General features: G+C 39.6%; 1 protein-coding gene across 1 annotated transcript in view; it reads right to left on the bottom strand.

Annotated features, from left to right (window-relative positions):
• Positions 1–1,909: 1,909 nt before the first annotated feature.
• Positions 1,910–27,222, bottom strand: part of WDFY4 (WDFY family member 4) — a 126,563-nt gene continuing 101,250 nt past the window's right edge. Inside the window, exons 51-61 of the mRNA XM_051619006.1 lie at positions 22,399–22,552; positions 21,847–21,938; positions 16,835–17,047; positions 16,261–16,408; positions 15,252–15,409; positions 13,172–13,330; positions 9,251–9,430; positions 6,374–6,556; positions 5,675–5,762; positions 3,385–3,496; positions 1,910–2,339 (exon numbers count right to left, since the gene is read on the bottom strand). Coding sequence (XP_051474966.1) covers positions 2,273–2,339; positions 3,385–3,496; positions 5,675–5,762; positions 6,374–6,556; positions 9,251–9,430; positions 13,172–13,330; positions 15,252–15,409; positions 16,261–16,408; positions 16,835–17,047; positions 21,847–21,938; positions 22,399–22,552 — 1,554 coding nt within the window. The 3' untranslated portion in view covers positions 1,910–2,272. The remainder of the gene's footprint in view (positions 2,340–3,384; positions 3,497–5,674; positions 5,763–6,373; positions 6,557–9,250; positions 9,431–13,171; positions 13,331–15,251; positions 15,410–16,260; positions 16,409–16,834; positions 17,048–21,846; positions 21,939–22,398; positions 22,553–27,222) is intronic.

A 27,222-nucleotide genomic window follows, 5' to 3' on the forward strand; every position in this document is an offset into this window, starting at 1 on the left:
GTGGACATTCATAATTCACCAAATACACAGGAAACCAACACAATTATAAAAGTAGGTGCTTGTAAGACGGTTGGTTTCACAGCTAATTGTTAAATCATGTATTAAAAATTTCTAGCAAAAACTTAACGTCACAGAGACTTACCTGCAGAAAAATGTCCAGGAAGCATTGTACTACTGTCTCCCACACTGGCTGAATATGACCTAAGGAATTTGATGACTGCAAGATGCTTATGTTTGTGCCTTAACTCTGCAAGCAAGGAGTGGTGCTTTTGGTATTCACAGTATGCACTTCTTCCCATGACTTACAACTTGAGAAATATCCTCTAGAGATAGAGAAGAAACCAAAAGTTTCTCAACCAAGCACTGTTGTACAGTAAATTCCTCCTAATCAGAATTTTCATCAGGAAACATTCACAACTGTTTTCTATCCAGTTGCCTTTTATATTCTTCAAAATTACAAGTCCCTGAATATTAGAATAACCTTGAATCAGAAAGACATTAACTCTTAACCTGCTGAATTCCATTCATACATGCTCATTCTGGATTTGTTCTCTGTGATCCAGGCCAACAGCTGATGCACCTCATTCTTCTCTTGAGGATGTAAAAGAAATTACATTGGGCACAAGGAGATGACTCTGTTAAATTCATTCATGGCTAGCCAACAGCTTGCTACCAAACAAAGTCAGGCTGATGTCTGGAGCACTGGAATCATTAGTGCTGCTGTCTGTGTTGCAAAGTAGGTGCCAGTGCCAATGCCAGCTCTAGGAATGGGAGTGACTGCTACTGGTAAAGACAGGTTACACAAAAAGGCTAAAGGAGGAGACACAAATAGCAAGCTATCAAGATGCTTATTAGGTAAAAAAATCCAACCCAGGTAGTGAGCTTCTTTCATGGTTCTTAATTAGTTCAATGAACCTGTATTCACAGTTTACAGGAGTCCAAGTCTTGCTGTCCATGTATCCAAAACACAGCTTATTTTTAAGGACTGTACAGACAGGGAAGAGGGAAGAAGCAGTGTACTTAAACTGTTGAATTCTATGGCAAATGACCTCTTTCCAGTCCTCAGAAAACAAGAAATATGGGGGTGGTCCACCTTTGCTCCAAAGGATCACTTTGATTGCAAAAACACCAGCTTTTTGGCCTGTTTTCAGTGTATGTTTCACTGACCACACAAAGGACAGTATTTGAGTCATCAAGTCATGCACTTGGAGGTTAGAAAGGAGAACCAGCCAGGTCATCTGTGTAGACTTAATGCAGCCTTCCTTGTATATATGCATCATGCGCTAGCCTCTAATGACTACATTTTCCACAGGCAATTACCTCACTCACTGTGGAGGTTATAGGGAGCTGTGGGGTGGGCTGGGGAGAGCACATATCTTAGCACTCTGTAAAGAGAAAGCTCTTTGCCACAGGAAGTCTTGCTCATTCAGCAACATAAAGCAAAAGAAGAGTCATGAACAAAGCAGTGCCCTACAGGAAAAAGAAAGTTAATGGTGATGAAGACTGGTAAAATCTTGTCTTCTAATCCAGATTCCTCCTAATGATGATGGCAACTCTCACACCAAGATTTTGACGTATAGCAGTTCCTCACATTCCTCAATCTCTGGCTGTCCAGTTCTGCACATAAAGGATTTTACTCTTGCAATGCTAACTAGCCCCAGTGCAGTGGAAATCAGAGAATGTTCTTGGCTGAATAAAGGCACCACTGTTAACCTGGGAATTCCTTCCTTCATTTTGCTTTTCATAAGGCATGCATACATTTTCAGGTAGATTCAGGTAAGGAGAAAAAGTGGAAAAAGAGATATCAACATACTTGTAAGTTAGTAAGAAAAAAGATACTGCAAAAAACTTACTTAACATCTGTTTGAAGCCTCAGTATTTCCTCATCTAGTGGCATTAAAATTAGAATATGTTATTTTATTAAGCTACATTGCTCTTTGGCATAATCTGGGCAGTTTTATTTGCTATTATTTGTGAAATACAATGTATTATGCCAAATTCAGTATCTAAAATAACATATAAAATACAAAAGTTTTCTCAGAACAAATATTGTAAAATCTTATTGTCTATGTGCATGTCTGTCAGCATCTCTCAACTTTGGAGTCCATTCTCTAATTGCAATCATAGTTGACTGCAGGGTCAGTCCAACAACTCCTTTGAGATTCAGCCTCCAATCATAGCCTTTCAGTTTTTCGGATTCTTTCATGCTCTGAAGGGTAATTTTCTCTCCATCTGAAAGGCTGAATAAACAAGGATTCTTGGCTATTTCTTCCTACCCATCCACAGACCAGCAGCAGACTCTTCCCCAGTCATCACCAACTAAGAGCTTGGAGGAATTTCTTGAGAAAGAAAAACAGAAAAATGTTTAAGAACTAAGATGCAAATAGGATCAAGGTTTTCTCCTGTATGTGTAGCAATTAGAAGGATGCAACATTCAGGGGAGCAGGTTACCATTAATGTTAAATTTGAAGACCAATGATACAGAGTAGACAAAGATTTGTACTTCAAATACTGCACTTAGAACTGGATCCAAACTTTCCTGGAGGTCAGAGGGTTAGTTGTGGACAACCTAGCCAGATCAGAAGCTCTTACCCTTCTCTGAGACTATGAATGCTAAATAATTTGCTGGCCAGATTCAGAATTCAGACTTGTTATCACATAATGCCATGGCTTCAGCCACTGAAAACTCTGCTGCCTGCAGTGCCACCAACTCTAATGAAATCAGCTCTCCCTCTCAAGCTTTCAACACATACAAACATCAGTCACTAACTGTTCTGAATCTGAGCATGCAGAATATAGGAATAATTTTAGCAGTTACCAAAATGCCAAAACTTTTGGAGGGAAAGACAGCAACTGTTTTACGGTACATAATAGCATTCTGGAGTACGAGATTACAAATATCACAGTCAGACAAAACTGCAGGAGGGAGACTGAGTAAACTAAAATACTTTTGGCTGTGCAACTGAGTGAAGTTAAACACCAGCGCTGTCCTTTGGCCAAAAAACTTCCTGTTTACATTTAAAAAATACAGTATTTCCAAGTAACTCTTAGGATAGTATTTTTTCTGTAGTGCAATGGAGCATCTATTGGTCTCTAAAACTATTCTGGCTGATACTTTCTATATCTCTTGCATTGTCTCCTATTTGACTACTGATTATCCCAACACTCTTCACTTAATACACTTAGCCAGGCCAGCTCCCAGAGTGCTTGCATTTGGCTAAGACAGGGTGATTCAACTGAGAGAAAAAAAAATAAAAATAAACGAACAAAAACCCAACCCAACAACAACAAAATCCAACCCCTGCAGTAACACAAACTCCAGAATAGAACTGAGCACCCCAGCTCTGCCAGGCATTGGCCACAATGCACAGGAATGGACAGTACCTGGATACAGCCAGTGCTGTCACTGCAGGGCTGGTCTTACTTGGTTTTCCAGTCAAGGCAAGGCTGGGATTCAGCTCCCGACAGAGAACAAGATGTTTTCCATGCTTGTTACCTGTTGTACGGTTAAAAAAAATAAAATATTTAGATAGTGTCTAGGGGCAGCATGGATGGGATTGTTATTATTTATGGTCAGCAAGTTGTTAAGTTGAAAACAAATATATTTAATCTCAGCCTATGCAGTAGCAAAATAGGCCCATCCCAATTTAATTTGTGGCTATGATAGTTACATGTGCTGACGTGCGGCTGTATCAATTGTGTGCTAAATTGGATTTGTGTATTATTGCTTTCTAAATTGCATGCCTAGTTCAGCAAAATTGTTCATCAGTTTTCACTGGCTCTATGCTTAATAAGATGCCCCACAATACCTTGCTGCCAGGATATAATACAGCTCATAATTGTCTAGTAAAAAGAAATTATATAAAGCCCTGGTATTATCAACTTATCTAAATCTGCTCATAACCAAACCAATAATTAAATGCTGAGAACATTTCACATACACACACACACACACACACACCCCCCTAACAACGTAACTCAATCATTGCTACTTTGGTCTTTTAATGACCATGTTTTGTACTAATTTTAATTTTTTAATGCGTAGAATGAGATGTGGGAATATTTGGCCATTTAAAATAATTCTGAAGTAATCTGAATACTTTAAGGGAGCGTGTCACTGCTTTGATTACACCTCTCAACTTTTTAATAAAGAATGCTGTTGCTGTATGCATCTGGGAACGTGTGCGAACAAGTGTGTGTCTACACATCACCACATGCTTGGTCAATGCTTGTTGTCTTTTATGATCCTCTCCTAAAAAGAAACAAACAGGAATATTCTGCTGTGCTCCCATGGGCATTTTTTAAGTTCTGGTTTGGAGAATTGTTTATGATATAAATGTTAAAAATAGCTAAAATCTCACTTTGCTCAAAGGCATTCCTATGCAACTGTACCTAAGTAAATAAGACATGGAAATAAATGCCACAGGAAGTTATTGGCCAGAATTTAATAAATTCTTAGGACAAATTGGATGCTTGTATGTGTAAAAATAATCTGAAAAATAAGCGCATAATACTACAAGGAGTTTGGAAGGATAAGTCTTTTGCTTTGATTTATAGCAGTCTGATTAGAAATCACAATGAAAGCAAATATGTAGCTACCACAGTCAGACTATCTTATATCTGGCATCTCTGGTGTTCCTGCATCTTCCCTGGAAGCATCTGACTCTAGCTACTCTCAGAGACGCAAGGTAGGATGAGCATCTGGTCTGGCATTTCCAATATGCCCATGTACGTATAAATACTTTCACATAGCAATCTAAGTAATGTAGGTGCTAGGTTCCATGAACAGTTAAACTTCTGAAGATCTTAATGGCAATGCTTAATTACTATATAATATCTTTTTATGCAGATGTTTTATCTATAGCTCTACAGTCATGCAGTTTGTGGGCCTAAAATTGAAGTAATAGAGAATGTCTGTAACGAGGATCATTGCAAGTAAGTGGTGTAAATGATACATACTAACACCATTTTTTTCTCTCTTATAAAATGTGCTGTGCTATTTAGAATGTGCCTTTAAAGCTCCCTGTCAGGTTTCAGCTCCTGTATTTGTTAGAACAGAAAAGTGAGCTTGAATTGTTTTTAATACCAGTCAGCACTGTAGCCCCATCATCTTGTTAACCTCAGCTCTGTGAGAACTCCAAGGCATCAGCTTCAGCTCAGCACAACTTTGAATAAACAGCTCCATGCATTAGGGCATGCTGCTGGCCTCCCACCAGTTTGAAGGGACTCTGACCTCCTCTAAGGTGGCAAAGACAACAAACTTCCCTGTTCCATCTCAGAGCAGGATCTGGCGTTGTACACTCTGACATTATGTCAGAATACTTTAGTACAGGCCATCAGCAGGACTGCCAAGGGAACCAGTTTTCTGGAGGGAGGAAAGTTCATTAGTTTCATAGTTTTATGCAGAACAACCCATGACAAAGCCTATGAGGAATCTTTCAGCTTCATTCAGGCAGGATGTGTCCTTGAGACTGGTGGTGTTAGGCATTCTTTGTGTCTCTAAGGCAGGCATTGACTACCCACTGCTTCTGCTGCTGGTTACAGTAACACTGCACCAGTTACCTACACCATTTCCCCTTCATATCATTGTGCTCACACACCCTCTTCCTCACAACCAAACAGGGTATGCAGCACACAGTCACACTGCAGTTCACAGCCTACCCTGTAGTCATACCTGTCTTGCCTGGCTCTTCTGTTGTAACTCCCTGTGATCTCAGTTCAGCAGCTTCGTCTGGGCTACTGGTATATTCAGTCTTCCACAGCTGCACCAGCAAGGAGGTAAAAACCAAAAAATAATGGATTATAACAACGCAACAGTAGCGGGATGTGGCTGCCTGCTTTCCAGCAAGGAGCAGAAATTGGTTTCACAGTCATCTTTCCCTCTGCCACTGTGCTGCAGCGTGTCACCCTGGAGAATATATGCAGGGAGCTGGTGGGATTGTGAGGCTGACACACTCATGAGGATCCCAGTAACCAAGGAAGCTCTCCCACCAGGTTGGAGGTGGAACAGGCAGTGAATTCCTGCTCCTGAGAAAGTATGACTTAATAAATTGAGCCGTGAACGAACTATCAGAAAACAGACTCAACCATATATATTTTAATATAAAATTTATATGCAATTTTTGCCTTCAAAACCAAACCAGAATGATGAACACATTTCCAAAACTCTTCCTGAATGGCAAAAAAATCCTTCATTCAGGAGCATAAAAGTCGATAAGAAGTAAATATTTTACTCTGGTTTTCTGCTGTTGCCCTGTGCTACCCTTTTAAGAAAGTGGCATGGGCTTTTAGCATCTCTGTCTCTCCATTTAGAATGCAAAATTCTGCTTCTACAATGAATCAGGAATTTGTTCCCTCTCTCCCATCTACATACCCTCACCACTCCATCTGTGCTTCCTGTGATGATGATGCTGCGTGTGTCCCAGTCCATCACTTCAGCAAAGCAGCAGCAAACGACACGGCTTTCAGGGCTGCAGGTGGTGTTAATGCTTGCAAGAAGCTCACCATTGACTGTCCACAGATATAGGTAAGATCCAGCACAAGATATAATATCACCCTGAAACAAAGCAAGAGACTATGTTTCAAAATCCTATGCTCATCCTATTAATAACTTTTAAGTGCTGATTATAAATTACAGAGTTGCTCTGACTTAAATTCTGACTTTTATTCTAGGCAGATGATGTAAACCAGAGAAAGTAAAAATATTTTTTTTTCCTCGTTAAAAATTCTGATATTTTTACATCATAGAAACCCAAACCAATCATCTCAGATTTAGCAAGATAATGCAGAAACAAAGTTTTTTTGCATTTTAAATAAGAAAACATTTATTAAATGTTCCCATTCTATTTTCCAGAAAACCCAGGCTTTTAGTAAAAAAGTAGACTGACTGATGTAGCTACTGTCAGGGACAGGGACTGTGCACAGGTGATGCGTAGCACAGGTTTTGGGCAAGGATTCTTGCTTTTTTAAGTTTTACAAATAAGCATTCTCTTACACGGGGACATGGTGTTCACATGCTAAGCAATGAAGTCTTCGGTGATTTCACAATACTCCTCTGCCCCTCACAGGGAGCTTAATGTCATCACATTTTTAGACTGTGTTTTGCATTTGACCAATGAACAGCTCTGCATTCAGTGAGCTGCACTTCTGATGCAGAAAATATCCTTTGCAACTGAATCTCTCCTTTTCTTTCCCTTCTGTGCAGCAGAACAGTCTTACCACAGACTGCACATAAGAAGCAAGTATACAGGCAAGAAACACACCAGGAGTCAATGCTGCAATTTTAAGTTATCTTATCAAAACCTTTCTACACTTGATGCATATTAAGAACCAGCTAAATAGAAAACCATCAGCAAAGTCATCTAATTCTGTCAAAGGCCAGTGTGCCCTTAAATTAGCAGCACATCTGGTTTAAATCAACTAACACAGTACCTCACCCCTGCCTGAGTTGGGGCCAGGGCTCTTCACACTGCAGGGCAGAATTCTGAAGATAAAACTAGGATAGCACATTCTCAACAGAGCTGCCAATAATTAAAGAGTTTAAATTTAAACTACTTTATCTGCATGAGAGTACATAATGTCCAGGAATTTAGGAATGGTCTAAAGTATTTTTCAGGCCCAGACAAGGGATTTGAAACTAACTGAAATAATGACTTACAACAAACTTTCACAATCCTCCTTAACTTACAAACTTTTTGAGACAGCCTTTCTATTTTATGTGTACGTGATAAAAACACCATGAGGTTTGGATCTATAAATGGCTTCTAGATGCTGAAGCAAATACAGAAACCAAGAATCACGTAACAAAGAGCTGCATAGGGTTTTTATTTCACAGTAAAGTATGTGGTTCAGAAATTTGTGTCCTTCAAAACATGGTGAATTTTACAGGAAAAAAAACTTTACCAAACACATAATTTTGTGTCAATCAAAATATTTAATTTGGCCGAATATTAATATTTTGTTTGTATATTTATCTTACAACATATAAACAGATATAGAAAATTTAAACAAAAACACAGTTCAGAATTAAAAATCCTGTTCTGCTAATGTCAAAAAGAATTTCATCATCCACAACTTACAGACCCCTTAATCTTTTTTTCCTTGAAGTTTCAGTCATAGTTTCCTTAGTTTTTTTCCTCCTTTAAATGAACCCTTCTGCAGATTATTGTCCAATCAGTTTAACCATTTGCACTCCAACAAGCTGGTGAACTGCATTTGGATCAACTACCAGACTGTTCCTGGCACAGACCATGACATTTTTGGACAGCTCCAGAAGAGGAGCTAAAAGCTACTGCCAGTGGTGGGCTGGTACACTGAAAGCAGCTGACATCCTTCTCTTGGGGTGTCAAGCCCACGCTCTTTGCCAACACACCCACTCATTTTCTACATTCTTGACACTGCTTCAGGTGACTTCATAATGGACTCACCCTCCATTATTAACTTTCTGACTGCATGGTTAATAAAGCTCTGATATGAGATTACTGTTTTTGCACAAAGAAAGTAAAGAATGTCTGCCCAACTTCTTACTGCTAAGAACTTAATTTTGCCATTCTTGGTACAAGCTTTGGTACTGGATCCAACCTTGAATGGCCTGAGCAGCTGGAATCCTGCTCTACTATGTTAAGAAAGACAGAAAATACAAATGCACATTTTTGGAAGGTAGAAGCCTGGAAAAGTCTCATCCAGAGTGTTTACTGTAAAATCCAATAAAGGGATTTTCCTATCAACAGGCATACAATTCTAGCCAGGCACATATCCCAACAGACTTATTCCCACTGCTGTTAAGAGCCTCTTCCATACTTGAGAGTAGAAAGGAAAGCAAAAAGCCAACACTGTTAGCGCAAGGTGTAAGGAAGTTGTCAGCCGAGGCCGCAGACCCAGGTCTAACGCCTCAGGTGACACGGCTCTGCTGCGTGAATATCAGGAGAAAATAATGAAATAAGGGAGGCAATAAGGTTAGGGGTGAGACAAATCCAGGTGTTACTAGAGTAAGACTTCATGCTTTGTGAACTAAAAGTTTTTAAATCCTGCTATTTATCCAAAGATGCTTCTACTTAGCTACTCGGTCTAAGATGTTGCTTTTAGTGCTTGACTCTCATCATTAAGAATACTATTAGCAATCTCTGTAGAAAGAGAAAAAAATCAATGTATCCGACTCTCAGGATGTTTTTATGTTGGGAAGAGCACCCATTAAATTATCATGAAATGTTCATGGATACATCAGAAGAAAGATGATAAATTAAGATCTTACCGTTGAATTGTTGATGGCAACAGAACAGAGGCTTGCCCCGTGGGCAGGAAGCTGGTTTATGTACGTCAGCTGGTTCAGGTCCCAAATGATGCAGGTTCTGTCATCTGATCCACTCACAAAGATGCTGTAGGTCACAGATGCAGCAAGGCAGGTCACTGCCTGAGTGTGCCCGTACAAAGCCTGGTGGGGAAAGGGCAACCAATAAACCACAGCAGAAGGTGGCTGATTCTACTGTCATTTGCTTAGTAAGAAAAAGTAAGCTAGTAATTATTTAGACAACTAAAAAAGGTATATGGGGAGAATCCCAAAGCATCTTCTAGAAGCATCCTTATGCTTAACTTGTGGTTGAGGAAAGTTGAGTCTCCAAGAGAATAAATTCTTTGCCCCAAGCTGTATACTAACTCAGGGCCCTTGGCATACTTTTTAGACTCTATGACAATACTTTGTGCTCAGCAACAAAAAAATCTTTCACTTGAATCCATACAGTTTTAAGTAAAATTTATGCTTAGAAATTATTATTTCCCAAGATTAAAAAAAAATAAATTAAATTAAACAAAACTTATCATGGCATATTTCAATGATCTTCTCCAGTATTTTATTTCTGGTTTTCTGAACATGTACTAATATTTTTTCCAATTTTAAGAAGAAAAACAACATTTGAGATAATTTTTACATAAAGTCATATATGAATTCCTTTCTCTTTCATCATCATCTAACATCCTTTATTTGTTTGTTTTATGCATTCTAGGGACAAAAATGAGTGCTCAGTTTAACTTAGCCTTCATAAAAAAGACTGCAAATTAATAGCACATAAAGAAATCATGGATAGAAGTATACTGATGACAATTGTTTAATGCAGCATTCTCAGATGACAACAGAATACATTTCTGCTGCATAATCACCAATGACAGTAAAGCCTGTAGGGCAACAGAAAGAAAGTCCTTCACAGCTTTCCTATAAAGACTTTCAGGGCTCAAATTTTAGCTATCTTACTGTGAAAAATCAGACCCACCAGTTTTAATGCTGGCTGAAACAGTACATTCATATTCCCTGCTGGCTTTCTCTACATGACATAATTAGCCCTTCTTTAGAGTCTATCTCAGTTCAGCATGGAGCAAGAGAGCCTCATGTCCTGGATGATTTTTGCAAACAAATCTCAGACTCTTTTCCAGCATGTGATTGTGAGGCTGTGATTGCTGTCTACCATGTGCTGCCATTTGCCAAGGTTACTAGGACAACAGTGTTCAAACATTATTCCTCTGGTGAAGAAGCTGAGCTGCACCAGACTATGTACTACTGAAGGTGACCTGCAGCTGCGAGGGATGAATTTCAGCTTGTGATTTATTCCAATCACAAGAACTGTTGACGAAAAATACTGACACAAAGAGAGATCTCCAACAGTGGTTTTCAGAGGTCAGAAACACTCTCAAATGAGCATAGATAAAGAAGCTCAGGAATAGATCTGGACTGTCTCTTTACAAAAGACTGGGAACAGCCCAGTGTCTATGTTTGAGAACTGTGCAAGATCTCTGCAAAAAGGTCTGGGAGAAGGCAGGTTCGAGGGTTCCAAACTTTCTCTTCTTCCTCCAAAGCATGAAAGAAAATGTACCCACTTTGACAGCATCTAAACTGTCCAGTTGAGCCAAACTAAGCTCCAGCACAAGTTCTAATAAACCCCTTTTTTTCCTTCTTTTTATGACTCAGAAAGATCCTATCTGGCAATGAATTGCTTTAAATGCATGCTGAGTGTGGAAAAGAGGACTAGACCTGAGCCCAGTTATAATCTCAATTTCAATCTCCCAGTGTCTCAATGCATATTCATGTGAAAATTGTCATGCTTCTAGCTCTCTACAATCTTCTCATTATTGCTCTGCAAATACTGACAGGTTTTCCCTTAATGGGAAATACCCTGCAGCATATCTGTAGAAATAGCCATGAGGCCTGTCTCCAGAGTAAAGTCACAAATATCAAAAGACAAAAAAGAAGACCAGCTTCTCTGCAGGAATGCCTAGTCCATGAAAATTTAAACCAAGTGAGACCATCCAACTTAACTGGTTGGCATGGACACAGACACTTTACAGCTATGGCCAACACCTCCCTAAGAGGTCTGCAGAGCAGACAGCACAGCTTGCCTAGATACTTCTCCCAGTTTAGTGTTTCATTTAGCCCAGAAATTCTGGGTGCTGGATTGGCACAGATTGTTCCCCTCATGAACACTGAGGGAACTGGTAAATTGCATGGATCAATACTGAGGCTATTATGCTCAATCTTTATAGTGTTCCACAAAATTGTGGAAGCAGCCCTTGCTAGAGAGGGAAAAGTGACTTTTTCTGCTGAAATGTTGTTTCTCTACTTTACTACATTCCAAACTAGAATGTGTCAGTCTCATGAGACAGATGGAAAGTGAATAGCATCCGTTTCATACCACATCAACTTTACTTAAGCAAAGCTTACTCTCTCAGGAAAGATGATACATTTTTTTGTATCATAAAAAAAAAAAGAAAGAAAGAAAAAAGTGCCTGTGCTAGCAAAGAGAAGCACAAAGTACAGCATTTGTCATTACATGATCTCATGCCACTTTGTGGACTGGGTAATACCAGATTAATCACAGTGAAACTCATAAGCACAGCTGAGTTTAGTTTGGTAAAAGAATAACATCGTATTGGAGATGAAAGGCAGCTTCTTCAAACAGCTGCATTAATCTAACACTACCCCCTGACTGGTATCATTTTGATATTGAAGACGATTACTGCTTATGTTTTTCTCTACTGCTATTTTTTCCATTTCTATATCCATGTCCTGTTTTGGAATAATAACCAGGTGAATTAAAAGGTCATCACTGAAGATCTTTCTCATATTTCTGGCTTGTTTTCAAGTAGGAAACAACAAACCTCAGAAGAGAGACTGCTCTAAACAGTTTTCCTCTAATTTCAACACACAAGACCTTCAGATAACTGAAGATCTAAATAGTTCTTTGGCCTTCCAACAGACATTGAAGTTTTCACATCATTTAGTGACAAATGTAATGTTTTGACTGAGCGAAAGCAAAGCACTGAAGTATCATCTGAATACCCACCCAGAGCAAATAAATGGACAGAAGAAGCCTCTAACACTTGTAGACCTTGTTGATCAGTGAACCCTTTATTAGTTTGCTTAAAAGTAGCAGAAAGCTTTCTGTCTCTTGATTTCTTATGGAAAAGGGTCCCATGTTGTCTTTCAGATACAATAGAGATGTGCTCAAGCTTTTCTTGTAAAGTTGAAAATGCAGCATAGCTGAACCACACAAATCTTGCATGAGAATTCGTTTTGTAAATGAAACAGCATTTATACAGCTGTTTAACAGCTACAGAGGAGCTCCAAACCTTTTATGTTCTGAATTCAGGTTGAGAGAAAAGAATCAAGACCTTTGCCTAGCTGAGCCCAAATGTCCATCACCTAATTTCACAGGGTGTTTTGGAGATCCTGTCCATTACTGTAGCAGCCCAAAAATAATTGTAAGAATTTCTGAATTATACTGGTTTCTGAAAAGAATCCAAGAGTAGGCTGAACTTTGAGAGAAGAAAGCATATGCCTGAGCAACCTGACCTAGTGGCAGGTGTCTTTAAGGTCCCTTCCAACTCAAGCCATTCTGTGATTCTATGATTCTAATCTCTACTGTTCCTTTGTTCATTATAGACTTTGGAAATGCTACCAAAAGAGACAAAAAATCCCCAAGGAGAGTTCATAACTACAAGCTGTGTGTATGAGGCGTATTTTCAGCTCCTGATCGAATAACAGGCTGTCACATGATACTGCTGATTATTTGGATTTTTTCTGCCTTCTTGATTCACCCAAAGGTGTTTCTCCTGCCAGTCATCAGAGAAACAAACTAATATTTTGCTTTTCATTAAGTTTCTACAGCAAAAGAGCCATAGTACTGACCTGTCTCAAGTTTAGATGTTTCACTTTGTCTTTAGCCAAAGAAAGTTCCCAGACACACACAACTGAGCTTGTTCCGGATGTGATAATGGTAGTTGCTGAAGGGCACACGGCGCAGAGGCACTTTCCCCAGTCTGCCATGCATTCAAATGTAGTCATGTTCTAGATAAGAAAGCAGCTTTAAGTCAAATGTTCTTCTGATTATACCATGCATTTATTAATACCAAATGGCAGATTCAGTTTTCAGAATTGAGCTTCCATTTCTTCAAACCCAGGAAAGAAAGGCTCATCTTAACCAGTCTCTATGCTCACAGTACAGCTGCAAACTATGCACATGCACAGGCTGTGGCTGCATGCAGCTGGGCCATCCTCCAGGGGCCAAACAGGAAGGCTGGACAAAAGTCAATGTCTTATGCCACAGACTTCCTACATAACTTCAGGCAGGCTCATTCTGCATCATATAGTGACAGAATGCAAAAATTCAATGTAGATTAAAAAGAAAGTTTATGCTGTGATGGCCACTGCTAACAGAGTTAGTGCCAGGCTCTGAAATCCTCCCCTTACTTTGAAATGCCAAAAGCCAAAGCACTAAATGCCATTTTGTGCCAATAGCTCTGTTAAAAGCACCCAAACCAGCATAACCCAGGTCAAGTCTATTACACATGGACACAATTACAGTACTAACATCCTTCTGCTGACATTTCTTATCAGCTCTCTCCTACACAACAGGGACAACACTATGGTGCTAACGGACTCTTTTTTCAAGTAACTAGCAACAAGACAAGAGGGCACAGCCTGAAGCTGCACCAGGGGAGGTTTAGGTTGGATATTAGGAAGCACTTCCCCATGGAAAGGGTGATTAGACGGAATGGACTACCCAGGGAAGTGGTGGAGGCACCATCCCTGGATGTGTTCAAGGAAAGGCTGGATGTAGCACTTAGTGCCATGGTTTAGCCAATGTGGTGGTGTTAGGTCATAGGCTGGACTTGACGATCTTAAAAGTCTTTTCCAGCCTTGGTGATTCTGTGATTCTATGGTTCTGGTGGAGCCGCATGGCACAGCTACAAAAACCATACCACAGACAGAACAACCTTTACCTGCTTACAATGAGGACAAACATTTATTTTAGACTTATGTCCAGAGGCACTGTTGACCCAGAGAGAACTCAAGTTGGACTCTCAACTACTTCTCATAGTGACTGTGTAATCACAGTCAGTATGCTCAGTGTCACTAGGCTCAGTGATACCTTGACTTTTGAAGATTTATACATAGAGCAACCCTATGGCTTGCTAAAAACTGATTTTAATTTAAATTAATAGAGAAAACTCTAAATTATTTTATACAGAGAGCAGAAAATAAAATACATCTAGTGGCTTTTCATGTCCATTAACTATGGATATGTCTGTAAAAACATAATGATGTGGCTTGCACAAATACCAAGTATCTTGCTGAACGATGTATTGTGCTATTCTGGCACCCAATAAAACTCAGATGTCCTCATGTGTCATAGCAGTGTCCCAAACACACCCAAAACCCCGTGTGTTTGTGGGAGTGGAAGAAACTGGGTCTGCCACATGCCCTAACAAGCAGTGTAATGACATAGACTGTTGATTTTTAACAGCAAGGAAGTAAGAGTATTAACTTTGTAGAATAGAAGACATTATTCATTTGAATGAGTGCACTGGGCTAAGCTTGTGAGCCAGAGGGGAATTGACAGATGGTTCTGTCTTAATTCCAGCAGAAAGTTCTGCATTATGAAATTTCTATTCAGTGGTCAGGAGACCTTGTATTATCCTTACAACCTAAGGATGGGGTTCTTAATTTTGACAGACAACACAGTCACTGAAAGGAAAACTTGATATAATGTAGAGGGCAAATATCACATTTTTCAGCAGTGAAGAATTATTTTGTACCCTGTTGGGATATCCAATTTGAGAATCTTCAAGAAGCTTGACTGTGAGAAAGTCCTGTAGAGCAACCTCTGAAATCAATTCCCCTACAGGCTCTGAAATGGATGCCCAAACTCATCAAAGATCAAAACATATAATTCATTTCTTGAATTCTTAGACCTTTTCTTATTTACCTTCTCAGACCCATAGTTGCCAAAGCAGCAGGTGAAGTCCTCAAACCCCCAGCAGAATGTTTTGCTCCAAAGAGGAGGAATCAAAACTTTATTTTTTTCCACAGCCAGAATGCCTTTGTCAGTATGAACAATGTGCCCAATAGGTCCCTTGGGATAGTCTGTCAAGACAGATAACATATTTAATTCTGTTGCTTTCAGAGCAGTTATGTTAACTTTCCTCCTTGCACAACTTGTGTGGCGAGGCTATCAAGTCCCACAAATGTGATCAGTTCTGTGGCCAGGCCCACAGACAGAAGTGAAATTCCAGACAAAATAGTGGAAACACTCCTCTCCAATGGACCACATAAACCCATGCAGATGGAGTGCTACAAAAGAGGGGGTTTAACAGTAGTGTCATTAAGCTCCTTTTCATTGGCAGACTGCCTTATGCCGTGCATTACAGAGGATGCTGGGCATGTCACCAGCAGCCTCTGTAGTACAGCTATGGGAGCCCTTTGTCCCCACAAAGATGTGTGATGTAAAGAACACCACCATGGAATGAAAAAGTAGACACATTGACATTTTCCAGGCTTCTTCATGGTACGAGAAGTACCAGATTAAGAAAACAATGAAGAAAAAGATTTGCAGACTGAGAACTGGGTAAAGACAAACAGCATTTACTTTGCTGTTGCATATAAAAAGAAAGAATGAGAATGGAAAACATCGAGCTTTATGTTTCAATTTAACATATTCAGAATGTAGAAGACAGAAAAGATTTAAGTGTCTTACAAAAAAATATATGTTCTGAACTTTATATCAGAAGTTTCAAGGTTTCTCCTGAATATTTGATTGTTTTTAATACCTACTCACAATACTTACATACACAACTAACAATTGGGAGAAGGGATCTTGGTGGTATCAACTCACACAAAGCCGTGTGGCTATTTTTGTGCTCTTGAAAACCCAGATTCACCCATCTAAGAATTCTGCACTTATTAGCTCAGAAAATGGAGCACAGCCCCTGCAGCACCTTTTATTGTAACTGGTGAGAGCTTCAGATTTTGAAGGCTGCTCATAAAAGGAGGGAGAATTCCACTTGAGTGAAGGTGCAGCACAGTCTCTCTTCCTGATGAACTTTTCCCCTGGGCATTCCTGGATGGATGTGGTTTTGTGAAGAGCTAGAAAAAAGTAATAGCACTGAAAAATTAATCTCTATTTGCTAGATCATGAAGGAGACATATCTGTTTAAATTCTTAATCACAGACTCCAGGATTGTCATACATGAACTTCTTCTCTAAAATATCATCTTACCCTTATTACATTTTCATGAGACTGCATCCCTTCCTCACAGAGACAGGAAGGTAATCCTAGCGATTCAGGAGAAGAGAAAAAAGTGTAAGTGTGCCCTGTACCTTACCCATTTCCAGACTAGTGATTACTTATGTGACTACTAAAGGAGCAGAACCAGATTTGATGCCACAGCTCTATGGCACACAACAGGAACAGCACAATGTCTCCGATTTAAGTTCCTATTCTTGCTTTCCAGTTGAAATACCACAAGATCAAGTTAAATTATGCTCTCTACTCGCAGAGTAAAGTTGTACCTGCTTTGGTATCTGTCCAAAGTTGCTGATAAACCCCAGAATAGTGCTCTTAATCAGAGGATCCTTAATGTTGTTGAGGTCCATCTTGTTGCCATAGAAGTAAGGGTGATAGGTGTTAACTGCCTCCACCGCAGCTGAGCCATGTTGCTTGTGGCCAAAAATGAGATCTATCCAGCGATGCAGGTGTGCACTGACATAGTCACTTTCCAGTGCCTGAAACCAAAAGAAAATTAATTAATTCAGTAGAGAGTATCCACGACAAATGTGTTATGACTTTTCAATCCCTGCTGGAGAATTTTCACACTTTCATTTCCTCCAGTACCATCATTCTCAGCAATTCTCACAAAATGTGAATGAAGAGATGAAAGGTGAATCCCCATAGGAAGAGGAAGGACAGAGTGCAGCACTTAACAGATACCAGGAGCAATATCCTCAGAAACAACACAAGCAAAGTCCAGAAAGCAAAATGCAAACGCTCCACAGATCTTGGCATATCCTCCAGCTTCCAGCACATATTAAAGCCTGTGCTATTATGTCTTCACCAGTACTGTGAAGAACCAAAATAAGAAATGGTTTACTCTGATTAAATTTGCCACCCCAAGTGACAGGCATGTGGATTAATGAGACCAGAAGAAACAATTACTACTGGAGAAAACTGGGAGAAATGCTACTGCAAGGCAATACATCCAACCAACCCAACGTGGGCTCCCTAGAAAACTCAGTGTAATCCTAGAGGAAAACCTATGCTTGGAAGACATAAGCAGCAGACACAAGCTTGAGTTGAGACTTTACCCACCTCCAGGTTAGCAAGCTTTACCCTTGAGGCTTCACTAAATGCTACTGCCCATCCCATCACCTGCCTCACCAAATTTTCATACAATCCCAAAAGGCCCAGCCCAATGACTCAAGCAGCAGTGTTAAGCATTATTAAAAATACTTTCCTATCTCCAAATCATTTGACTGTGCAGTACTCCCTGATGCTCAGTGAAAGGTCTCCCAAGCAGACCATCCCACCCAAAGCACAGCAGAAATAAACAAGCTAATGGGATCCAGAACAATGGCTCATTTCACAGAGCAGACAGTTAGCCCAGTGCAGCTGGTTTAAACGACCCTGCCCACAGCTATAACGATCACAGGGCAGCTCAGAAAACAAACACAACATACAATCTGTCCCCTGCAAACAACAGGGAAACACTTGAAAACAGACTCAGAACTCATCTTCATTAATAAAAGCAGTTAGTCCATGAATTACAAACTGTAAATTTTGTCTGGCATCACTACTAGAGCAAAACAAAGCAACCAACAGAGCTGCAACTGTGCAGCTTCTCACTATTTCACTGAGTGTTATGACAAGCCCAGCCACAGAGGGAGAACTTGTGATACAACGAGGAAGGAAGTAACTTTATTTAATAGACTAGATTCCTAACTTATAAAACATGAAACTCGGAGTTTTATGTCAAGAACAATTCTTTGCTCTCGTATTCTTTAAAGCAATAGCCAAACCTCAGAGCAGTGTTGACCTGGATCTATTTAAAGCACCAAACTCACTGTAAAGGCTCCTAAAAATGACCATGATACCAGTAACAAGTACATCCATTCCAGATTTCAGAGGAGACAGAACCCTAACATTTCAGAATTCAAGGTCTCTAACTCTTCACTTACTTCATGGTTAGATAAACATTCCCAGGCAGGCTAATCAACTTTCTTTTCATAGCAAGATTAATTGCACCATCCTGTGCAACAACTAGTGCTAGCTATGTTGGAGAGATACTGTTGGACTGATTGAATATGAGGTCTGATCAGGTGTGGCAAATCATTAAGAATACAAGTCTATAAATGTTATCTTTCACTTGCTAAATTTCTCCTATTTGAGTTTTGAATTAATTTGTTAAAATTGCATGTCTCTGTCAGCTGTGCCAATGTTATCAAACAGTGCAGCTCAGTGGAAGCAGGTCTGTAGAATAGAACAGATGGTAGAGAGGGCCCAGTATCCACATTATGTGCACTATGGGGGCTTTATTTCAAACTAGATCTAGTGTCCTCCCACAGGCTCAATGCCACCAGCATCTGGAGTGCACAACTGGAGTGCAACTTTTGGTTTCATTTCATCCAAAACAAGTCTAGTTTACACAATCTGAGATGGCTCTACAATGAGAGCAAACCCATGCTATGCAGGGATGATTGATAGATTCATTTCCAAACTGCACCCTTACTCCAAAGTACAACGTGAAAGCAGATATTCCCCTTTGTATCTAAAAGCCTCTGGAGTTCCCACTATTATACAAGCAATAAGGAGCACAGTTCAGTACTGTACATGCCAAACAAGCCACAATATAAGAGACAGCATTTGTCCCCGCGTTTTTCTTTAAAAACTCAGTGAAAAATTGCAGTATCTTTCAGGCATCCATGGATTTCTGTCTGCAACACTTCTGTTAGGGGAGGACAGTGTTGTCTTTCCCATATTTGAGAAAATGGAGCACAAAGACTAAGCACCTCGGAAGGCCACAGAGAGAGCATGAGACAAAGCAGAAGGAGGAACAAGAGCACCACAGAACCCCAATACCTTAATTGAAATCACTGGGGAACATCAGGGAACTGTTGAATGTTTGACCTCAGTGACCAAACCCTATTTGCAGTGGGTAGCTCTGAGTTGCTTCCCTACAAGGGAAGAACTCTGAGATGCTTGACTCAGTAATACCTATTATTATGTATAGGAGATTAAGCAGTTTGAACATGACTCAATCTCTCTGCATCTCAGTTCTTTGGAAAAACTTCCTCTCCTTATCCTCTCAAGATAATAGGTAACAAAAAGTCAGGGGACAGAGTCTGACTGAAATATGTAAGCTAAGTTCTAGGGGAAATTCAGACACTGAATAGTGGTTTTTTTTCCAAATGAGGACAAGAAGCCCGAATCTGAATTTTTCTCATGTATTAAAAACTCATACACACCTCCCCACCCAACTCTAAATTTGGAAAAATTATATCCTATTACCTTACTAATAATGAAACTATATACCTTAAAATGAAGTGTTCAGGTCATAAACTCACAATAGAGATTAAAGAAAAACTCTTAATCAAATAAACAAACAAAAAATCTCAGTATATGCTCAACAGTCCTAAATGTCCAAAAAATAGGCAAGCACAGGTTCAAATCATATCTGTATTCACTCACAGGAGTAACCTGAGCATGTGTGAATGAATCCCAAGCTGAAGAGCCTCTTTCATACTCAAAGCTGTTCAAAACCAAAGTTTTTGCAACATCAGGAACCTATAGAGACAGCATGGGATGGAGGTGCTACAAAGCACTGACCTGTATTTGGAACATAATAATCTAACACCAACTCATATGCAAATTATGCATACTTACAAGGAGCTTGTTCTTTTAAAACTGGTTTAATAGGAAAAAGTTTTCTACCAGATGGATTCAGAGGTCACAGACCAGCTTACAAAAGATTTTTATTTTTTTAAAAAACATGGATGACGTTGCCAAACATGGGACTAGGCTAGATTACTGACATCATACACATGGCTGCAGGGATAAGGAGATGTAAATAAAGAGCCTTGAACAAATAAAGCAAACAGATATGTAGGATTTTGAGAGGGAAAAGACAAGATACTTCAAGTACAAAGAATGGAGTCATACAGAAACTCAAAATTGAGAAAATTGAGTGGGCATGGGAAAGGAGATTTTTACATAATGCCACACAACGAAGAAGGTCCCCTTCCAGTTGTCTCTGTACTGACTTGAAACAAGGTATCAAAACATCCGAAAGAATGAGACCAAAATTCTAGGAGATGCCCAAGAAAAGCATGGAAATTCTTTATTAGTATGGACAATCACAAAAAGAATGGAGCATTGAAGTGCAAAGCAAGGGACATGAAAGTAATAGTAATTTAACGGGACCATCGTGGTTGTTAATAGTCAAGTGAAAAAGGGAGAAAAAAATATTGACAAGACAAGAGTATGACTCTAGTTTTGTTCAAAATATAGACAAAAAGTTAAGGAGGCCAGAGACAGGATTTAGGAACCAGCATTTGGAGAGGTCAACTGAGGAGTGGCATTATTTGGACATATCAAAATACAGAAGACAGTTGTAGCCAGAGGTTTGGATGCAATCACCTACAAAAAGATTATAGAAAGAGAAGTGAGAAGAGCCCACTGAGGCAGAAACTGAAGGTTCAAATGACAAACCAGGATGAAGAGACGTCTTGAAAATAACAAAGTATTTGTTTAGTCCCACCAACGCTAACATACAATCATCACACGTCTTGTATGCAGCAGCAATCTGCATGCACTCACAAATACAGAATGACCCCTTTTGCCAGAGGAAATATGATGAGATAATGCAGGGGCATTATAGTACTGCCCATTCCCTTTTTAGCTCTCACAAAAAGAAAGTCCTGCACCAAGATATTCCATGGCAAAATCTGTCTTCAATACAACAACCTTCATACGGAGTTGTCTATCCTCTCATTACTACGTAGCAGGTAACATCACAGAGAAGTAAGATTTTCTAACTATTAATAGACAGCACTAATTGTTGCAAGTCTCAGAACCATAAATCTTTCAAATTGCCAGGGCTGACTCCATTAAAGACACGAAATCACCTTAGGTTTTTTTTCCCCAAAACCAAAAAAGATAAGTGTAGTTCTGACTCAGATATGGAGGCAGATAGTTCAAAGTAAACACACAGCTGGTTAGCAACAACATGGAACTGTACAAATATAAATGCCATATGTATGCACTGTTTTGTGTTCACATGCACTTCTGAGCTGAGACAGGACCACGCCCCAGACCTAGGTACAAACCTCAGCTGGTCTGGAAAACGGCCTTGATTCAGAGTGAATTGCTGGGTAGACAAGTAGACATGCAAAGTTCAGAACCCACACAAACTCTGTAAAGGCAGGATGCATTTGAATCTAACATTCTAGTTTGTGACTCTGGCCTTCAGGTTTTTATTTTCAGTGGGACCCAGTTCAGCGTTTTGTCCCAAATCTTGATATTCACTGACCTGTCTGTGCAGGAGAATGAATTTATGGGGGTCCCCATCTGCCCAAGGAGGAAGCTGCACATCTCCCAGCACTGTTCCATCCTGCATGCAGCCTGCGGGAATTACAAAGGGAGAGTTTAAAAACAATAAAAACACTCATTGCAAACAGGAGAAGCTTTTCTAAAACACTGAAGTCAAAGGATATTGAGATGATTTGCATACATGCAGCTTCAGGTTCTACACAAAATATAGTGTCATTTGACACTGTGGAACCAACTTCTCCTGTGATTTCTGATCTAGTAATAAAATACCAAGATGATGTTCTAGTAACTGTCACTAATACAGTAAAAATATGCATGTCCTCCGCACAAGCCATTTTAGCAGACTACAAACTCAGACAAGACAAACTTTTGGCACAGCTTTCTTTTTCATACATAATCCTGTGGGTCTAATTGCTAGATACTAGAGTGACTCATCAGTTCCTACAGTCCAGGGACCAACTCGCAACATGTGATCTGGATCTTTCCCCTTGGCAGAATGCTGGGGAGCACTGAAGACCCTTCCAGAACTTACCAAGTTCAAAGTGATTTGCATTGGTTAAGAACTCTGGCAAGTAGAAGAATTCAGGAATGAGCTCTCTGACATCACTCATGTTGTCCCTTGATGCTGATTCCCATGTGCTCTTGACACTGTGAAACATCCTGTCTGCAACGTCAAAACTCCCACCCTGTGAAATGAAGACAGACAAAATGCTGCAGTATCCTGGTAAATAAAAAGCAGATGCAGAACCTTAGCCAATCCTGCAATAATCACCTCATCACATGTTTGATTAGGTGATATCTTAAGATCTGTCCCAGCTCCATTTACTGTGATCTTGTATTAGGTGCCATCTTAATCCTGATTTGTAGGCATGTAGGTTGAGAATACCATAAAGCTTGGAGTCTTAGCATGGCTTCCAAGAACACAGAGGCAAGCAGAAATTACCATGGGCAGTTTGAGAATATCAGTGTACAGATTACTAATGCTTCTGAAGACAATCTATTCTTTTCATCCTAAAGTGATTTGCAAGCAGTGGACACACGTTCAGTGTTTTCACTTCAGCTGTGACCCAAATAGTTGTGAATAATTTTATGAGCAATTCTCAAGAGAAAAACTATTGAGGAAGCTAAGGTAACCACTGAAACAATATTCAGCAGATGCAGGCAAATAGGAAAGACTCAGTGGGCAGGAGTCTGCAGGGATTAATTCCTTATGGGAAGGTGGGACAGCATAAAGAGGTGAAGAAAGGAAGAATGTATGGGTCCCAAGCTGAATCTATGTGTAAGGGAGGAGAAATAAACTGCTTCATGTCCTGAGAGGATTTGAACATGTTTAGTTTAATGAGAATCAAACAATAGAGAAAAACAGTCTTAGTATCCCTGGACATCACTCTGAACTGAGGCCTCAAGAAGAAAGAAAATAAATAAATAAGTAACTGAATGAAGGGTATATGCCTTACATTGGAATCATATTTCCTACAGCACTAATGGGATTTCAGATACTGCATCCACTTGTTAAAATCCAGGTTTACCTTTACATAGGGATCCCTACATTCAGCATGAAAAGATTTATTTTAGCGTAAGGTTTCTAAAATAATGGAAATAATAAAACAGAAAGCAGTTTTCAAAGATTATCTGAATGAGTGTCAGAATGAACAAGCTTTTTCAGAACAAAGCTGACTTTTTAACTGTATAAAGTTACAGAACCAAACTATTTCTCAATACCTAGAGTTCAGGCACTGTCAGCAGTATAGCTGCCCAACTGCAGCATGCTCCCAGGCTGATATAGGTATTTCTCATTGGGGTTAATTAATTTGTATTATATGTCATGGGACATAACACCACATACCACTACCAGGGCTCAAGAGACATTGTTGGAAACAGAACAAGTATCTTTAAAAAGTTCTGCAGTGAAAATGTATGAACGGTTGCTCATCCTCAAAAGCTGCTTCCCTAGGAAAAAGAGTAAACCAGAGGGACTGCAGAATGAAGACACTAGAACCCATAGGCAGGTTAATATGTTAATGAATATGAGATGCAGTCAGGTTCTGCCTATGGCTGACCTCCCAGGTAAACTCTGAAAGCTTTTGGTTAGTTTTCTTTCTGCCTGTAGACTGTTGCATGTACCAGGTGAGGAAGATGCCATCCTGCACAATAACAGGCAGCTGTAACTTTGAATTGCAATCTGTTAAATATGAAGAAAACATCTAAGCATCCTCATGTTATGAAGATCCTTTTGAGATAGAGTCCTACCAAAAGCCAACAGATTTAACATTGAAAAACCCCATCACTCCTTTCCCTGAGGGGAATTCTGACCAGGCTTTTGGTCCAGCCTCACCTCTAAGTGACAGTATAGTTCTGCTTTACTTCCTTGTATTTTATGTCCTTCCTCCTCATACCAACACTTGTGAAGCGTTCCCACACCCACTCACAGGACTGAGTGAAAAAGTGCCTAATCACATGAGTAAACCTAGCTGGAGTTAATCTGATGCACAAGGTCATCTTGTTCTTGATCGTTATGAGGCAGGAACCCTTGGAGTCAAATTCAAATTGAAATTAAAACAGAGTAGGAGAAGAACTATAAATAAATCAACAGCTAACAAGTACCTCATTGAAGCATATTAAAGGGTTTTGTATATTTAATCTGCACACAGTGCACTGTGTCTGGTGGTGATTGATGCTTTTTCATCTTTTTTTGCAGTTTTTATGAGAGCTGATGGTAATCTCCTGAGAAACAATATGATTTGTAATAAAAAGATTACCTGTATTAAATAAAAATAATATATACATAGGAAATGCTGTTAGCGTGACAAATCTGGTTAAAGATATTACCACCACGAAAAAATGTGATTTTTTCTCTGGCTGTCTAATTCATTTTAGGGAAAAGTAATATCTTTAAAACTTAAGCCTGTATTATTTATAAAGGAAGCAATAACTGATTTTCCCATTTCCTATATTAATAAATTTATTTGCATATATTTATATCAGAATTAATGAGTTTTCTCTGTGAATGCAAAAACTACACAAAGGGAAAGAGAATAAAGAATTGCTTTATGCCTTTAGATTGTAAGTCGACAGAAACTCTTATGTTTTTTTTTTATAGCTAGATACAGGAAGTCTCTCTTTTATTTCCTTTCAGCAGAGGCCTTACAATGTCATCAGGAATACTGGAAAAAATACGCTTTTTAAAACTACAGTTCAGCAGTGTACATACAAAGCAACTAGTCAGGGGGATCTTTGTGAGAGTTTAGAACTTCCCATGTTTATAAAACTAAGCATTACTGATCCTTGGTGGTGCTTTAAACCCAAAGGCCTCAAAGTGTTTCTAAGAGATGCTTAGGAAGGTGCAAGGACTTGCACAAGCCCAGAAATGCTGAGAAGTAATTACCTGAAGTCAGTGCTTAAATGACTGCTTAACAGTGACACAATGAAGAGTAAGAATCCTGTTCTCTGTAACTACTTTCGAAAGGTAAATGCCAGGAAAGAAGATCAGCCTGCTAGTTGAAATGTTACAGTGGGATAAGAATACAAGGGGGTAAAATCTGAGTTTAATCCAAAGGAAATGACACTAATTATTGAGGACATGGGGTCCTAGAATGCCTTTCAAATGAAGACACTTAAGCACAAACTTTTACTGGTTTTATGTGGTACTGAGACCAATTCCTGAAAGGAATTCTAGGAGGTACTCGACACCTTAGCCAAGTGAAGCAGAATGTACCATCCAACACCTATTTGATGAGCCAATCTTTCATCCATTTTAGTACAATACGCAAAGCACAAACACACTTTTCTCCACTTAAATAAAATGTGAAATAATTAAGTTTTGTAAACTTCTGTACAGTTCCCTTACCAGAGGCAATGCTTCATCAACTGTCTTTTTCTGTGATCAGGTGCAAAACAATTATTTGACTTTAAAAACAGTATGGTATGCCAACATCAATTTTTCACAAGGGGCGCACCCAAGTTGTTGCATTTCCTTGTCATGTGCATTCAGACTGGTAGTTTGCAGTTATAAACATAGCTTTACCACTTTTTAAGATGCTGAGACAGTTTCACAACTCCTAACATGGAACAATTGCAAGGTTTTCAGTTCAATAGTACCCCTTTTCAAAATTACTTTTGACTTACAGCTCGCAGGACTGCTGTTTGCCTGACTGCATGTCACAGTTAGCAATTCCTAAGTCACTATAGGACTAGTCACCTGGGAAAATGACAGCAGTGAGCTCAGATGAACATGCAACAATATAAGGGCAAAGGAAAGAGAATGGAAGAAATTCAAGTTTCAGTGGATCCACATCAGACAAAGTTTGAGCACTTCAGACCTCAGCAGCCTTTGGAGACAACTATCCCGACAAAAATGCTGGCTACCTGTTAATCACACATAAACAGAGCCACAAAGCAGCTACTCAGACTGGGAACTTGTTATGAATGAAAAGTGTGCCAGTGAGATACAGCAGCCTTTGCTGTTTACAAGAAAGAACTGCTCCACAGTCATTCAAGACTGCAGCTAACATATGGCTCACAGAGTGCAATGGTAACCATTGCCTCAGGTGGTTCACTAACCCATCAGCTACAGCTGGTAACAGCTGATATCATAGGGCTTATTACTTAATTAGCACAGCACTTTATTTGTATTAGTTCATTAAAAAAAGAAAAAATAATAATAGAAAAAAAAGAAAAAAGACCACCACAACAGTAAAGCACTTAGAAAACTGCAGGATGCATGGCCAGCCTTCACCATGCAGTCTCTTAATGTGGAATGTTCTGGCCTAGCTGACTCCCTCACTTTGCTCCTTAAGGACAGGCCAATTTCAGCAAGAAACTCTTTAAATACACACTTTCAAGAACCTGTCCTCTTGATAGCTCCTGCTATAGCACAAAACATATTACAGAAATAAGGGTAACAACTGCCTGCTACAGCCCAAGTATCTGTGCTTGTGTGTCGCCAACTGGATGCTGAAGAGGGCAGTAAAAAAATTTGGTGCCCCTATAGACTGACCAGTCAGGAAAGGTAAGCACAAAATTCAGTTTCCATGAGATTCAACTCTGTGGTGAGCTCTTACGACACCATAAAACAGTGCTGAGTTCACAATAAGCTAAAACAAAATATTCCTTCTACAGCACTGGATATAGTCTCACTCTACTCCTCCTTCAGGGAGCTCATTGCATGATCCCTGTCATTGCCCATCCACCAGAACCTGTGATTCCTCATCTGGCCCAGGAATGCTTTCTGCCTTCATAGCCAGCTCCAAGTGCTTGCCTGCAGATGCATTACTGTATGGGTACCTGGGCTTATAATACCTACTATAAAAGTCTCATCTGCCTCAAAGTCAGAAGCTTATGTTCAGACAGGTAATAA

The sequence above is a fragment of the Apus apus genome, chromosome 4, assembly GCF_020740795.1.
Source record: "Apus apus isolate bApuApu2 chromosome 4, bApuApu2.pri.cur, whole genome shotgun sequence".
Classification (NCBI taxonomy): Eukaryota; Metazoa; Chordata; class Aves; order Apodiformes; family Apodidae; genus Apus; species Apus apus.